Source organism: Pseudonaja textilis, chromosome 13 (genome assembly GCF_049901715.1).
Source record: "Pseudonaja textilis isolate UNSWEBS1 chromosome 13, rPseTex1.2, whole genome shotgun sequence".
NCBI classification, from domain to species: Eukaryota; Metazoa; Chordata; class Lepidosauria; order Squamata; family Elapidae; genus Pseudonaja; species Pseudonaja textilis.
The window spans coordinates 20,728,264-20,744,618 of NC_142002.1; the positions used below are offsets into that span (position 1 = coordinate 20,728,264).

At 48.9% G+C, this 16,355-nt stretch overlaps 1 protein-coding gene across 2 annotated transcripts in view; it reads right to left on the minus strand.

Annotated features, from left to right (window-relative positions):
• Positions 1-10,968: 10,968 nt before the first annotated feature.
• VPS13C (vacuolar protein sorting 13 homolog C) overlaps positions 10,969-16,355 on the minus strand; it is a 50,264-nt gene continuing 44,877 nt past the window's right edge. Inside the window, exons 77-83 of one of the 2 annotated variants that reach the window (XM_087941945.1) lie at positions 16,296-16,341; positions 16,051-16,174; positions 15,620-15,734; positions 13,478-13,569; positions 12,954-13,077; positions 12,370-12,459; positions 10,969-12,141 (exon numbers count right to left, since the gene is read on the minus strand). In XM_087941945.1, the coding sequence (XP_087798071.1) occupies positions 12,046-12,141; positions 12,370-12,459; positions 12,954-13,077; positions 13,478-13,569; positions 15,620-15,734; positions 16,051-16,174; positions 16,296-16,341 (687 nt within the window). In that variant the 3' untranslated portion in view covers positions 10,969-12,045. Of the gene's footprint in view, positions 12,142-12,369; positions 12,460-12,953; positions 13,078-13,477; positions 13,570-14,058; positions 15,257-15,619; positions 15,735-16,050; positions 16,175-16,295; positions 16,342-16,355 lie in introns of those variants that run through there. The other variant, XM_087941946.1, reaches the window with a different exon arrangement.

The window sequence follows — 16,355 nt, forward strand, 5'->3', positions numbered from 1 at the left end:
CTCCTCTCTTTTTTTAAGCGTGTGAAGTAAGGAGGAAAAGAAACTAGACCGAGTCATCTATCAAAGAAGTGGGTCACTTCTTTTCTGGTGGCATTTTGTGCACCTTCGATGCATCAGCATCTTCATTAAAACACACCTGGCCAGACCAAACAAAATCAGTGGAAGCTGCAAACCAAAACACATTTTCCTGAGAGTAACTTCCGAAGAAACTAACTTCAGAGAAAACACACCGAGTCGAACCTACAATTTGCATCAAGTGCGCTAGTTCAGCATCTTTCTCTAAGACCAGCTTTTGTGGCATCTGTCAATGGCCCCCCAAACCTTGTTGAAGACCTGTGTCTATCACTTATGTAAGAGTTTTCCTACTGTTTCCATCCACCCACCCATCCATCCATCCATCCATCCATCCATCCACCCACCCATCCATCCAATGCCTTTCCCCTTTGCTTTTCAAATCGTCAATTCATGCAAAGTCAAAATTCTGTCTCAACATCTAAAGCTTCTATCTGGCATCAAGACTGAAAATGTAATTTTCATTCCTTCTACTTGAATTGAATTGTTGTTATTATCTAGTTTTCCAGATGTGAAGATCTGTCAGGCCTGCGCACCTAAATTTGTGCAGAAGCCTTGCCTGGCAGGTCTGAGAACCTGCTGTGCAGCTAAAAGAGGGGAAAATGTAATTTCTTTCTCCCTGACAATCAATGTCCCCTTGTTACGTCGGCTGTCCTGTCTTTGGAATTTGCCCCTATTATTTCTTAATAACATATGTAACGCACTAACAGCCCAAGAGGCCTCCGGATTCTCATCTAAATCACAGACTCTTGCCAGCGATTAGATGTTATTTGACATCACAAGGACTGAAATTTTTAGTACAGCAGGCAGGATAATCTGGAGTGAATTATTTCTTCAATAAAGTATTCCTGTTTTGTAACAGGAAAGGGGGAGGAGGACCCACAATTACAGCGTGTGAATTATACCACCAGGGAAGACGCAGGGTTTTCAAGAAGCACATGAAAAGGACGCATCTCCCTTCTCTGCACAAATCATGCACCAAGTCAGGTTTCAAAGCCTTCCCTGCTGCTGTAACGGATACAATTTTTTTCTATTATTATGAACGCCAATGTTTTTATTGTGCTTCAAAATGCTCTAATAATTTCATAATCGTTTATTATAATAGCTAAAACAATAAAGAGAGCGTCTTCATTACATTCACAAGAATGTACGAGAAGGTCAGTGGGATCACACCAAGGCCCCCCTTGGCCTGACCTTCCATTGAATCACGTGGCAGACGGGTGGATCTGGGGGGCTTTTCTTCTGGGGAGGGACGGCTTGTTCTCCTCCTGCAAGTGACATTTGACGTGCTGCTACTCCTCACTCAAGTGTCACAGGGAGTCTTCAAGACCGATAGTCCTAGATGGGCTTTCCTTCCATGCATTGAGCAGTCTCTTTTGCCATGCTTTAAGCAGACGGGGACGTAAGAAGCGTTCTGCAGGATAGGTTGCAGAGCATCTCAGGCCAGCATTTTGCTTTTTGTGCCGGCTAGCAGATCCCTTCAGGGAAGGTACTCAGAAATAGGAAATGGAAGCGAAGCTCTCTCTCCGACGCTTGTTCTGATGCTACAAGAGCCCTTGGAGGTAATATGGAGTCTCTAGTAGTCCTGGAGGAATTGGTCCTCCATGCAACAAGAAATCCATCTCTCTATGGTCCTCCTCAGTTGCTTCTCAGGGGACCAACTCTTCCCTGTTTTGTCATCTCTCCCACCCGTCGCAAGAGGTGAGGCTCCACCATTTCAACCCTTCACAGGGAGCCTCATTTACTGCTCATCCAAGGGAAGGACATCCCCCCAATTGGTTCTTGGACTTGGAAGAAATGGCAGGAAACTAACCTTGCATTTCCTGGAAGTTTTCTGTATTGTGTTGGTTTAATAGTTCATCACGTTGCTTCAGGGCTTTCATATTGCTTCAGGCAAAATGCTGTACCATAAATTATGGCACCTAAAGCTGAGTTTGACCTATTGGTTGATGCATAATCAACTGAATTAATTTGAAATATTAACTACACATTATGGCCTAAAGGAGTTTTCCCCTCCATTGTCTTTCTACCCGCGCCACTGAATCCGATACCAGCCTTTCTCCCTTTTGCGGTTAAAACCAAAATATAAATAAATCCTCCATTTTCATATTATATGCATGGAATACAACAGTAGGAAGAATGGCTTAGATGTGAGCTACATTCACGTTGAGACAAAAAACCCTCCTCTATAATACGTTTTTTAAGCGGTGGTTCCTCTCTCTTTAATAGAAGAAATAAATTTCTGGAAGGAAGCATATGAACTGCCAGAGAATTCTAATAATAATTTAAGTCTTAAATCAGTATTTATATATTCTCTTTGATATATACCATTGGAATTCCTTCCCTGGGGATCTACAAACAGACTTATCAGTGTTGGCTGTGAGAAAAATATTGAAGAGGCATTTTTGTCTGCATTTGGCTGAACAGAACTTGACTTGAGGAAAGAAAGAAAGATCTTAAATCGCCCCCTTTTAACCCCAATCTACCTCCCAAGATGGTTATAAAGATCAAACTGTGAGGGGTGGGTGGAATCTTCCTGCCAAAGGAAAAGAAGTATTAGAATTAATATTCAGGAACTAGGTTGGAAACCCGTGAAAGGGATCCATCGTGGAAGGGTCTTCTCCTAGGGACAAACTCAACTTGGCCAACCCAAGTTCTTACAAGAGTTCAGGTGACTGAAAGTGATTTTGTGCTGCGTGAGACACTAGAGTTGGTAGCATAAAAGAGCAGAAAAGGAATTGTATGAGCGTTTACTAAGATGTTTTCAGGGTGACCTTGAATTGCACTGCAGATTTTAAGCAGAAGCAACTTCCACCCATTGAAATATTGGCCTCCTGCCTTGGGAAAAGTGAGCGGGTTCTTCATCTTCCCCGGGTAGCAGCTATGGAGCTTTCGGGTTGGACCTTATCTGGACCAGCTTCCTTCAGCTCCAGAGGAAACCCTTCGGTTCATCCAGCCTTTCAAAGCCCTCCAGTGGAATCCCAGACCTCTTGCCTTAGAAGAAGTCCGACAACGCACAGCATAATTTATTGTCATCCCCAAATGTCCTACAGCAGTGGTTACAGGACATGGAACTGTGATTGGATGATTGCTTGAGCTGCATCATTGTTAAAGATGATAAAACCATATTGTCTGATCTGGGAGTTGGCCAAGGGCTTCCAGGCTAAAAAAACACACGCTGAAATAGAAACGTAATGCCGACGTGACAACAGAAACCCCTGGAAAACAACATTTAGATCTAATTTGTTTCTTCCTGCTAGTCATCCAAGGCCAAGTGACTAAAGCAGCACAGCGGAGCGGAGCAGTCTGCAGGATTTGCCCTTTTTAAAAACAGACAGACAGACAGACGAGATGTGGTGATTCCCTCCTGGATCCGAAGGAGGCTGGGCACCTCCAAGGGCTCCAGTATATACACCCCTCCAATCGTGCACCCCTCCTACTCCAAACAGCCCTCCTACTCCTCACCGAATTGGGAGGAAGGATCATTCTTCTGGTCCTCGTTTAAATTTTTAACCACCTCTCACTTGGAATACTTTCCTGCCTTTCTTTATATTCCTTTTAACTTAACAAATTGGCCCTAAGCGAAACGGCACCATCTGTGGCTCCACAGTAAATACAACTGTTCTTAATGGAATTACTCAGCTTTACATCATTTTGCTCTGGAGCCTCCTGCCTGCTCTGCTGAGGACCTTTTCACTGCTTGCCATCCTCAGCTCAAGGGCTCCAGAAATTGGGAAGCTCAGCCGTCCAGATCGGGCGCTGGGAAATCGCTCTCGGCACCCAGCGTGCTCGGCAGGGCGGGGCATTTCTTGTGTGCCAGGGTCCAGGGCAAGCAGGGCCCCGCCTTCTCACCCCTGGGTCACTCTGCCCTCTGGCATCCCAGGGGTGGCAAGATAGCAGGGTTCCAATAGGGCTGACCCAGGGAAGAGAGGGCCAAGCTGTTCCCCATGGCCCCTGGATGAGGAGGAGGAGGAGAAGAAGAAGCAATGGACAGGAACGAAAGGAGAGAACCGAGGAGAAATGTCCTGAGAACGATTCATCAGGGGGCAGGGCTTGCCTCCAGAAGTTGCAGAGATGCTCCACCACTGGAGGCTTGGAAGAAGAGACTGGACAGCTGCTTGTCTGAAGTGATGGAGGCCGTCCTGCTTGAGCAGTGGGGTGGACTAGAAGACCTCCAAGGTCCCTTCCCACTCTGTTATTCTGTTCACACTCCCTCGGCCTTCGTTGGTCTGGAAACCCAAACGGGCACCTCCCCTCCTTCGGGGCACAGCACAGCTACACGGGGGTGTGTGTGTGACTCCAATGGGGGTAAGTTAAAAGGGACTTTAGCCTTCATTGGCAGGAAAAGGTCTGCAAGGAAGCAACCAAGCCCAGAGATCACCAGGGACCCCTCATTGTTCGCTTGTCTGCAAATCTGACAAAAGGGGAACCGGAAGGAAGGGCTGGTCAGCACAGAAAATGTTTTCACCCCAACAAGAGCGTTTCCTTTTTGACTTCCCTGAGTTTCCTTCTTGCAAGCTGGTTCCCCAAATAGTGTTTCTCCCCCCCACTTTTTTTTTGGGGGGGGGTCTCCTTTGGTACAGATATTCTGGAGGGAGAACAGTGCAACGACTTTTCCTAACGGAGGGGTAAAGCTTGAATGCAAACACTCTATTTTTCTAGAACGGAAAGATTTCTTCGGAGGTTTATTAAAAGCAACAAGGCCGAACTGGCTTTTTGGCATGACACCGGAGAGGATACCCCCGAAGAACTATCCTTCATTACTTCCTGATGTTCACAGCTGTGACTGGGGCTGCTCAGGGCCTAACACAGGTACAGCCAACCCAACATCACCCATAAATGGTGATTTTTAACAGCAAGCGGCGGTAGGGACATTCTAATCGATCGGGTGCTTCTTTGCAGCTTTGCCTCCCCTTATGTGTGAAACAAAGATCTGTTTTGACAACTCCTTCCCGCTTTTGTGGTTTAGAAAGGTCTGTAGAGATAGATGTTGGCTTCCTCTCTTCAAACAGGGGAACGGTCCTGAGACACCTAAGAAACACCTGTTCAGCTCCTCTGTCAACAGGTTGCAAACCCTGATGCAATTATAGCTACCTAAAGTGAAGGAAACCTGGCATGAGATTATACGTCGCTCGAGGCAAGCACAGGTGGATGAAACCACAGGCCTGCTCGGAAAAACAAGGGTTTATGTCTGGCCACAAGAAAGAAGAAGAAGAAGAAGCAATCAGGTGTTGCGGCCCCAAAGCGAGTGGAACAGCTGGTCCTACTGGGACGAGATGGTCAGCTGAGGCAGGTTGGAAAGAGCAACCACAAGGCCATCTGCCGACCAGAGGACTTTGTCCCTTCCGGCCATGGCAGAGTGGCTTCCACAAGGACAAGCAGCGCCTGAGCGAAGGATGAAGGTGAAACCAAGTTGAAGCAGAAATAACCTGGTCCCTGTTCCTGATCGAAAGTGTGGGTCATTCGCACGTGACCATCCTAGGAAGGGTTTCTCAGGGCCAGGCTTGGCTGATGAAAGACTACTGACCATCAGCTAATGAGAGTTAACGACGGTCTCCTGACCTACTTGTAATTCCACGGTCATTCACAACATTCATTTCCTGCCGTTTGTGGGTCCAGGCGGTTCCACTCCAACCCAGCAAAGCTTTGGTGTTGTCCCAGATAGCTGGAGCTGCTGCCAAAAGCCTCTGCACACTCCGTCACTGCGAAGGGGCTTTAACTGTCCTGAGGTGGGCCTTGAGTAGGAATCGTGAGAAGAAGCCAAGAGGCCTTTGTCCTACAGAATCATTAAGCTGCTTCTTTGCATACGGGCTTTTAGCTAGTTGGTCTGGAAAAGTCACCCCTGTGGTAGAATTGCAGCCCTGTTTGATGCAGCCCCAGTCCCTAAGATTTCCATCCGTCTTGGGGCACCGGGTTCTCCGTCACCACAGCCCCGCAGCTCAACTTTTCCATTTTCCGGGAGTTGAAGCTGACACATCTCCAAGGTGCCAGGATTAGGAAGCCCAAGAGAGCCACTGACTTCGGGGCAGCAGCTCCTCTTCTGACCCACTGTCCATTGCCAGTGGACGACTCACCGTCCGTGTCCTTCCAGGGACCCAACTTCATTTGAAACGCGGAAGGAAGTCCGGGACTACGAGGCCCTTTCCGAGGGGATTGGAACCCGATTTTCTCCGCCGTGGCTGAGCGGCCCCCATTTTCACCCTCACCCGCAAAGCTCAGTTTCCTTTGCTAACTTCACAGTTTGGGAGCAACTTTGGATTGATGACAGGTTTGAATCACTTGTAGGATAAATGTCAGTAAGTGAATAATCTCTAGCTGAAGGCAAAGCCAGGGGTGCTCGGAAGTGCTGATGCAGCTCTTGAGGGGAAAACCTTCTGCAGCATATTTTGAAGTAGGACGCTGTGCTTAAAGATCACGTACTGTTTACTCACCAGATTCCATTTTAAGGTTATTTACCTGACTATCTTTTAAGCAGTGGTCCCAATATCTTAAGTCGTTCCCCCCGCAAATCTTTTCTTTGTTTAAACAGGCAAAGGAGTTTTTTGTCTCAGAACTTTAGAGGGTATGAAGGTTTTACTTTCCGTGCTGAATTCTGTGCCCTTTGTTGAGAAATTCCTGTAAAAAAAGAGGGCCAGGCAAGATTCCCCAAAGGCTGCCGTGGGTCAGGCCTTCTAAAGGGGAAACCATTGAAAGGTAAATTCCAGGAAAAGCCCAGCCCTCCCCTTGAGCTCAAGCGCCGATCCCTCCACCTTCTACTCTCCACCAGCAGAGGCTGGAGACCTCCCTTTGCTCACCCTGGACAGGAGGAAGGAGGCCGAGGGGGCCCTGTTTCCAGCCGAACCCCCAGGTCTGGGGGAGGAAAACCGACTTCAAAGGGGATCTGCAGTTTATTCAACTCTCTCCTCTGGATTAATGGACAGCTCGCAGGCCTGAAACTGCCAAGCCATCACATTTCCCAGGCAATTCTCTTCTGTATGGAGGAGAAATTTAAAAATAAGTACCCAGAAAGGAGCCTTTCTTCTAGGGAAGAAATTCACATAAGAAGCTTAACTGAACTGTTCCTTCGGCTCAGAGGGCTTACATTGGGCATTCCTCTCTCCCGACAGCTGCACAAAGTCCCAAACTAGAAAGATTTACTTGCGGTGCCAGCAGGCAAGGATACAACATGGCTCAGAAGTCACTTCCAACATTGCAAAGTTAAGAAAAAGGCTGGCAGGCCAAACATTAGGGCAGATGCAACGTATTAATAGCAAGTTTGCTGAACTTTTCAACAAAAGAGGGACTTTTTAGCTAAATATGACTCTCCACCTCTTGCCTTCTCAACAAAAGAAAAGAGACTTGCCCGGAATTTCGTTTGACACATTTGAAAAATTGCAGCTTGCAAATGATTCACTTTTACACAAAGCCACCCATGCTCAGAACAGGAAGTGTCAGAAAAGAAAAGGAAAGAAAAGAAAAGAAAAGAAAAGAAAAGAAAAGAAAAGAAAAGAAAAGAAAAGAAGACCAAATGGTGCTGGCCTAGGGAGGAGACGGAAAGAGAGAGGAAACCTGGATCCCAGCCTTTCCGCTCGCAAACTGGCCCAGGATAAAGCACCGTCTGCTTCCTTGGTCATGGAAGGGGTCTCTGGGAAGGCAGGACTTAATTGCCAAAGGACCCGGGCGGATTTCGAGGTTTGGCCCACGAAACAAAGGAAAAGAAGGACCCATAAAGAAATACATAAAAATTAGGAGTCCAACTCCTCCTTTCCCATCACAACCGCTCCAGCCCAATTGTCTCGAACTGCAGGGACAAGCATCTGCCACCTGCATTCTGGGAACATGATTGATCTTTTTGGGGGGCACCAAAAGGGACTAATAAAAGTGTGTTGCCTTGGAGGCAGGAGGAGATCAAAGCCACGTAGGGCCCACAGGAGGCTCCTGCGCTCCCGGATCTGCCCCGAGCCTCCAGTTGGTGCAGTAAACAATGGCACCGAGCGCCAGCTGCCATTGATCACTCGCTGGCACTGGGGAGGTGATCTTTCATCACTGTCTCGTTGAGAAGAATCCCCAAATTAAGATGGATATCCAGGTGTCACAGGTGGAAAGGCCACTGCAAGAGACCATCATTAAAACCTGGGTGTTCCAGCAGACCAAGGCAGGGCCAGGCAGCCAGGCGCTCTTCTTTCTCCTTGCAGTCACGGAGGTCTTGGCTGGGCCGCCTTGTAGAGGGGAGGCGGCCCCAAGACGTTTGGCTTTTAATTAGAGGCAGCCTCACCTTGCAGCCTGGCCTCACCTGAACCATTTGGGGGCTAGTTTATCAAATGACAGAAGAATATGGTTTTCCCCAGAGTCCAAAACTGAAGAGAAGTCTAATTCTCCCTTTTTTAAAATCCTGTCGTAGCCAATGGGCAGGATGAATCACAGCACCGAGAGGTGGAAGGGTGAAGTTGGAAGAAGAAAAGCCACGGTGACAGAGAGTTTTCAGAAGCAACCGATATGGAAAACAAGCAATGAAATGACTATTAAACAGGTTTCCACTTCCCGTGACCCAGCCACCTGGAAGGATGTTGTTTCTGGAGCAAATCAGAAATATTTCGAAGTAGGTACTACATGCTAAAATGTACACATCACAACTCGGATTACAATCTGGGTCCAGATTTCTGTGCTGGACACTGCAGGCCAAGTGATTTAAGAACACAAGGGCTTTGTTGCAACAGACCAAAACCTATTTAATCCAGCATTTCGTTCCCATCGTGGTAACAAGACGTTTTTAAAAATGCATTTTTAATTTAATGCAGCCTTTTGCATTACATACACTTTGCAACACAGACACACAGAAGGATCCAAATTCTGTCTTCCCCCTGTCTGGCTTTTATTCGCCCAAATTATTTCTGTCTGGGAGGTTTATAGGGAACCTCTGAAGAAATTATGCTAGGAAATGACTGGTGGGAGGCATGACAAAATACAGGTATAAACATAATGTTATTAATTATTGTTCATCCATTTCTTCAGAAAAGGATGTAAACAATCTTGACGTTGAACTTACGAAACGATTTCTATTCCTGGATTTTAAACAGCGACGGGGCCAAAAACTTTTTAAAATGTATTTCCAGTCCAGAACTCTTGTGAAAATGCAGGCAGGTGACTGCGACCAGCACAACTTCAGTTATGAAACTCCCTCCCGTTGGTATCACCACCATCCTTTTATTCAGTCAAAACAGCAGCGACCTGGAAGACTCCCACCTGGAGGATCCAGCTCACCTCCTGGATGTCAAAAAGCATGCATAATAAATTGGGCAACTGATTACCTTACGGTCTCTACCTGTACACCTTGGAAAGGCATACCTTCGTTTTAAGAAGAGTGGGCGTTATGAATATTCAGCTGCCTGACCCGCCTCCCCCGCCTCCCCCCCCCCGAAGAAAACACGGGGTGCTGAAGCCTCTTGGGGCAGTTCAAAGACTAATACCTTGATTACTGAAGAAGCCCGTTGGGGCTGCATCCATTCAGAGGTTGCCCCTCTCTTAACAGACTGACCCCGGTAATTGTCCTCAGCTTCCTCCTGCCCCTCTTCCCTGGCACGGAGCTCAGGCTGCGTGGCAATGCAAACACACCAAATACCGCCTAAGTGGTTTTCTGGTACTTTGCATTTCATATGAAGTAAAAATCTATTTCTGCACCTGATGAAAATGCACGGAAGGTCTCCAGGCTGCTGCACCAGCATTCAGACTAGTTTTTCCGAGACCCCCGTGGTCTCACGCCACTTCCTCTGAATATTTATGAACATTTGAGATGTGAAGAGGTCTTCAGGAAGATTTTTCCATGAAGGAAGAGCGGCTCAGATTAGTGCAGTCCCACCAAGCCTCCCCAATGCCGCTTGCAAACTGCGCAGGGTCTCCTCGTCCAGGGCCAAATGTACAACGGCTCAGGTGCCTCAAAGGGGGCCACCCGGTTTCTCCAGCCTTCTGGGTGAGGACAGCTGTGGGCATGTGGGCTCAAGGAACCTGCTCCTCAAACAGCAGCCGGTGCCTCCAACTTTATCCATGCCAGGCGCCCCCAGGAACTCTTCAGGGCTGGGCTCTTCTTTTAACTGTGGAGAACAGCTGCCATTCCGACGGCGCAATTTAGCCCACCAGCATGGCTAATAGCTATTATGCTCCCGTCCCTCTTTAATTATTTCTAAAGTGAGTTACAAGTCAGGATTTATTTACTTTTCATTGGCTTGCCAGGTTTACAAATTCTATCATTTTATCCCTGATCAGTTTCAACAGATGAGTTTTATTTTATAAAAGTGGAAATCTATCTCCATTGCCCCAATGACTTTTCCATTCCTTCCTTCCAAATTTTTGTACAGCTTCTAAGTTTGATTCAATAATGCACCATGCATTGTTTTTCAGCTTGTAAATTTGTAAACAAAAAGTCCGAGAATAAAACCAAACAATTCTGACATATCCGTGCTAAGTGTGCCATATTTTCTAAAGTTATCAACTGCTCTTCTGGAGAAAGCCTGGGGCGAAAAAAAAAACAGGAAAAATCGGAGGAAAAAGAAGGGTTTTTTTCTTTTTTTTCCAAAGCTGTTTGGAAAATGGGGGGGGGCTGTTTCCCCCCCAATTTGTCTAGTTTTTTCTCAGGCCTTCCCATCTTTAGACCAGTCCCAGACACGGGTACATCCGTGTGCAATCACAAGAAGTGAAGTTTTGTAACTACTACACACAGGCCTTGTGGCTTTGTGCAACTTCTTAGCACAGAGCGGAAAGGCTTAAGTATCAGCTGTAAAAGCAAGGAAATGCTACCCTCTTGTGGAAAGCAATCAAACCCGATTTCCGAGGGTTTGATTGATGGCTCAGCCACGTGTCCCTTTGCAGGTGGAGTGAACGGTGCAGCACAATGAACGTTCTTCGATGGTATCACAGAAAGAGTTGCATATAAAATATTTTTATTTGGCAGTATATAAGTAACAAAAGTAAACACAGCAAATAGTACATTATTATGTGACCAACCGCCAAACTCCCTGAGTGAACTAGGTAAGTTTGAAGATGTCTTCCTGGGCCACGTTCAGCAGTGACTCAGCCACGTGTCCACGTCCTCGGTCGGTTTTGCTGAAAGCTGGCTCTGACCTAACCATAGTAGTTTCTGCCTCATTTACGGTTCTAAATTACAGCCTGATATTATTTAGGTATTGAACCTGCTATTTTGTAAAGAAGAGTTTGTGCTATTGTGTTTTTGCTTGAGGCAGGGACTCTACCGTAATCTGACTGTAACTGCTGGCATATAATTCTGTATCTTCTTCATTGCAAACTCTTTGGCACTGAAGGATTATTCTGGGGTATAAATTGGATGTGCTGACACTATAAACGTAGCTAATAATATCCTTAACCAGTTAATGTTAATACTAGCATGTTGCTACCTAAAACAAGTGTGCAAAAAGAGAGCATCTCCCCAAAAACAATAATTGGGCCTCGGAAATACTGAATGTTGGGCAGAAATGCCTCCAACGAGGACTTTGGCAGGGAGAGTCCAGCTGCTGGAGTCCAGATGGAGGGCTTGAGCCACCCAGGGCCTGATCCCTGGAGAGCACCTGGTGTCCCTCAACCCCAACCTAAAATTCACTGGAGGAGAGATAAGGGAGCTCCGAGTCGGTCGGAATGGAGGGCGGTGGGCTTTCAACCTCTGTGCTTGGTGGTGCGAGACGCAATGAGCCGGGACCCAGAGTCGGTTCCTTCTTTTAAGCCTAGGTATTTTCCAGTATCTCCTGTCCAAGGGAGCCAAAATGGATTTTGATTGGATTCATTAGACGGGGGGGTTTAAAGCAGGAGAAATCTCGGGGTTTCTCCTTGGGGGTCTTGATTGCCAAGGTTTCTAAAAGCCCACCACCGGCTGAAATCGAGAGAGAGAGAGAGAGAGAGAGAGAAACGGAGGCCCCACACCGATTGTTCCCCCAGGGGAGGGCATTTCCTGAGCGAGGAGGGGCAGAGCAGAGGCCCCCGGTGTCCCGGTCACGTCCTGGAAGTGCTTCTTTTCAAGGAGGCTTGCTTGACCAGGCTGTGCTGGTGCCAGCTGGCTCCGGCCACATTGATGGCTTGGCACATTCTCTGCAAAGCGGCACAACGGAGCAGTTAGAACCCTGCCCTGAAAAAAGGGGGGGGCTTTCCCTGCCAAGATGGGGAAACGCGGCTCCGTGCTGCCCGCGGCCACCTGCAGCCAAGAGTTGGCACAACCGGGGTGGTCACGGGGGGCGGCCCAGGAAGGGCTAATCGCAGGCCTTGGCGATGGTCAGCGCCAAGCCTATGCCTCGTCTGAATGCTTCAGGGGAGCCGTACCTTTGCGGCAGCCGCGTCCTGCAGTCGGATTTGCTTTATTAATTCTTGTCCCGAACTCTCCTTTTTGGGGAATGGCAGCATCCCTTTGTCCTGTTAGAAATGGCACAAAACACACAAAATATTCAACTACGTATCAGAAAATGAACCAGACGGTGTTTCTGCGTTGGCCTGATTTCACCTGGGAACGCCTCTGTTGCTTTTGCCCCGAGAGTCTCCCGATAGTTTGAAGGCGTTTATTAGGGCCTAAAGGACCACGTTTTTCCAGCAATGCCTTCCAGTGATGAAGGTGAGAGAACAGGGCGGACTTCGGTCTCCCTTTGAGAACAAGGTCAGATTGTGAACTCCTTGCCTTATTATTTCCAGGAGTAAAATTATCACTTATCTCACAAAAGGAGGTGCAGCAACTAACAAAATCCACACCGCAAGGATAAATTAAAGTATACCCTTCACACACAGTGAGAGGTTTTGGTTCTGGGTTCGTGTTGCCCTAGCAAGCTTGTTGGCCGATTAATAAGAGTCCCGGGCCGTTAAGGGCTGTTTTATGCACCGGTCAAACTGATTGTGCCGAGCTCCGACTCTCTTACCTTAACGAAGAGTTGCAGCAGGTTCTCCTCTGTCCGGGGCCGTTGTGTAAAATCTTCATATAAGTAGTCCCAGTCGGTGGTCATGTGACCTAGGATCTCCACTTCTTTCATTAAGATGACCCTCCTAGAGTGACCGAGAAGAAGCAATCCACCATGGGGCCAAGACCAATGGGGCCCTTTAACTTGAATGAAACCATTTCTGTCCTACTAAAGAATAAAAGTAGAAATGCTTCCCCCCTCCCCCACCCCCCAAGAAAGCCCCAATGCTACTTGTGGAGAGGCTCGGCTTAACTGCACAGCACAACCCCACTTTACAAGGGTCTCCAGCCACCCTTCCACTACTATCAGCATAAGCTTCCATTGAGGCCGACTCAGCCGACTCAACAGTTTGCAACGCCAAAGCACCTGCCATCCCCTTCAATTAGGCAATGGGGAGAGAATGCATTGGGGCAGCACCTAGATTGTTAAATGCTAGGATGAGTGCGGGGGGGGGAACTCCTGCCGATTTGCTGGCCTGGCCGTACCTGCTGGTGACCACAATGTAGGCCTTTCCCCTTCCTGGGACAGGACAGTAGTGCTGGAAACTCTCGGCCTCCAGTTTCTTGATGTGGGAGTTCTGGAGAGGAGGTCAAAGTGCTTCGGGTTAGATCAGAGCTGCTGGCTCCTCCCGGACTGACCTGCTAACGGAGCCCCATCGGAGGGGCAGCAGGGACGGAGGGAAGGGGAGACTCCACGGAGACGCCCCGGAGGCCTCCGGTCCTGAGCCAGCAGGGAGGGCAGGGCAGGGCAGGCGGAAGGGAGCAGCCACGTTGAGAACCAAAGCCTCTCGTGACGTTCAAAGGTGGCACCCGGAGGACCACAGGAGGGGAAAGTCCAATTGGGGCCCCCCTTCCCTCTGCAGTTGGCAGAGGCAATGAAGTTCCCTTCCAGATGCTTGGGACCACGAGCCCTTCCTCCCTGGCTCTATCTTGGCTGGGGAAAAGAGGAGTTGGAGCTCTTTAGCTGAAAGGCAGCTGCAGAAACGGGGGCCCAATTCTCAGGGAAAGTCCAGGCAGCGGACACGACCGTCACCCACCTTCTAAAATAAAAAAAAGGTTCTCACAAGTTTAGGTACGAAAAACGAATTTTTAATTCACCAGTTCGTAGCATTAGGTACACATTTCTGCAACATTACAAACCGAACACCCGTATAAAGTGGGACATATTACCAAGAACTCGCTTCACTTGAGGGGGCAGAAAAGCAGAGCTGGGAGAGATACGAGAGGGAAAGCAACCCCACACAAGAGGGGCGGTGGGGGTGGGAATTGTTCTCCCTCTGTGTGCACAGCTGGGGCCGCCCCGAAGAGTGGTGACCCTCGCTCTCAGTATGAACCGGATTCAGCACGTATTTGGGGGGGGAAGATGCGCCTCCGTTGTTTCATTATCCCCCCAAATGTCTCCCAACATAGTTTGTCACCTTTAAATCAACGTAGCACAACTGTGCATTGAAAGGAAATATATGCATTGCTAAAAATGTCAAAATAAATAGATGAATCTACCAATACGTCCTTCCTTTTCAGCCTCAAGGCACGGGGGTTACTGTTTGAAGAGAATCAACGGACTGACCTGGAAGGACCCCTAGGGTAGCCCCTGCCCACCAAGGGACTCCTGGCTATTTAATGGAGTTGGAGACGGTCAGACTCCTTTCCAAACCTTCTAGTCGATGGTCCAGTCAGATTCTGATGGAAGATGGATTGTGAAACTACTACAAAGTCACACAGGTTTAGGGTCCCCAGGAAGGCCCCAAAATGTCCACCCACAGTAAAACAGCTGCCTGCTTCCGTCCGTAGTGATGGCGAAAGCACAAAACTTTGGTCAGAACATCATGGCATCTGTGCTGCCTTTTTTGCGCTTCTATGGTGACCTTGCGCACAAGGAGGCCAAAAGCGGAATTGGCCTCACGGGGCGCATTTTGCCACCTGCCTGGGGAAGCCTGTGTGGAAGGAGAGGTTTTATTACAAGACCCTCAGCCAGAGAGGCCCCTCTTTGCATATCCTTAGATGATGCTCCGCAATGGCTCCCACAAAAACATCTTTGGCCTCAGCGACAAACCCTCGAGGAAGGAGGGGAGCCCTTCTCCTCTCCTGGCCGCCTTTCCTACCTCGCTCTCCCGCTGCTCCCTTCCCTAGCAGCTCACTACTCTTAGCAGGAAGAAATATTGGGGGGCCCCCCTTTCAAAAGGGAGACCCTCAAAAGTGAGTATTAACAATCTGCAAAGGCTCAGGGAAACAAGGCCCAGCCAGTGAACGTCTCCGGAATTAAGTCTTTTACGTTTAAATCAAACCAACGCAGGTAAAGACGGTTAAGTTAATCAGGAAAAGAGAAGCGCGACAGGTGTTTCCGTTGGTCCAGCCAGGATTTGGGCGTGCATGGAGGGAGAAAGGGAGAGAGAAGAAGGAGGAGGTTAGAAAGGGGGTGTGGGGTGCAGTTCGAAGATCGCACAACGAGAGGGGAAAGGAACCGTTCCAGCCAGGGGTCCCCACGGTCCACGTCCACAAAAGCCACAGAAGCCGCTTGCACTTACCCCTTCATGCGCATAGAGAGAGAGATGCACACGCACACACGCACGCACACGCACACACAGGCACACAGAGGCACCTCTAGGCAGCTACGTTTGAATGCTGTACCTCAAACAAGTCACAACCGTCGGCCTCCCCTCGGTCGTAGGGCCGAATGATCCCGTCTTCGCGAATGAGGCGAGGAGGCCGCAGGCTGGAGACTTCTTCAGTAGACTCGGCCACCCTACGAAGAGAGAGGTCCTTTCTAGTGTGTGTGGGGGGGGGGAGAAGGGGGCCTTCTGGAAAGATCCCTTGGATGCTTCTACAGCCCGTTCCAGAAACTCTTCCAGAGAGCAGCAGCTAGCAGAAGGCAGCCTGCTGCTCTGCACCGAAAGGCCCAATCCACACGACCGAGAAGACGACATGGGGCTCTCATGCGTGTGTGTGTGTGCCCATGTTCTCCTTCTCCCCTGGGTCCAGGTCTCACATGCAAGGCTGCCCCGGTCTCCTCCTGAAAAGGGAGGCCGGGGAAGTAGCCCCCAGGCGGCGGCTGGACTCACCTCTGGATGCCTTGAAACGTGCTGCTGGCCATGTCAATGATGCCCCCGGTTGGGCGGGCTACCACTCCCACCAGTCCCTTCCCGATGCCCTTGAAGAAGCCGGCCGCACCCTCCTTCTTGGCACCTGTCAGGATCCAGGGTGAGAAGAACAGGGTGGCATCTTCTGACTGCGGGCAGCGCCACCAAATGCAAAGCGGTTTCGTTTCATTCCGTGACAACAATCCGCTGGACTCCGGTTCTCTTACCTTCCACAGGTTTTGTGACTATCCCAGTTACGCCGCCAACAACGCCCTAAAAGAAAGCGG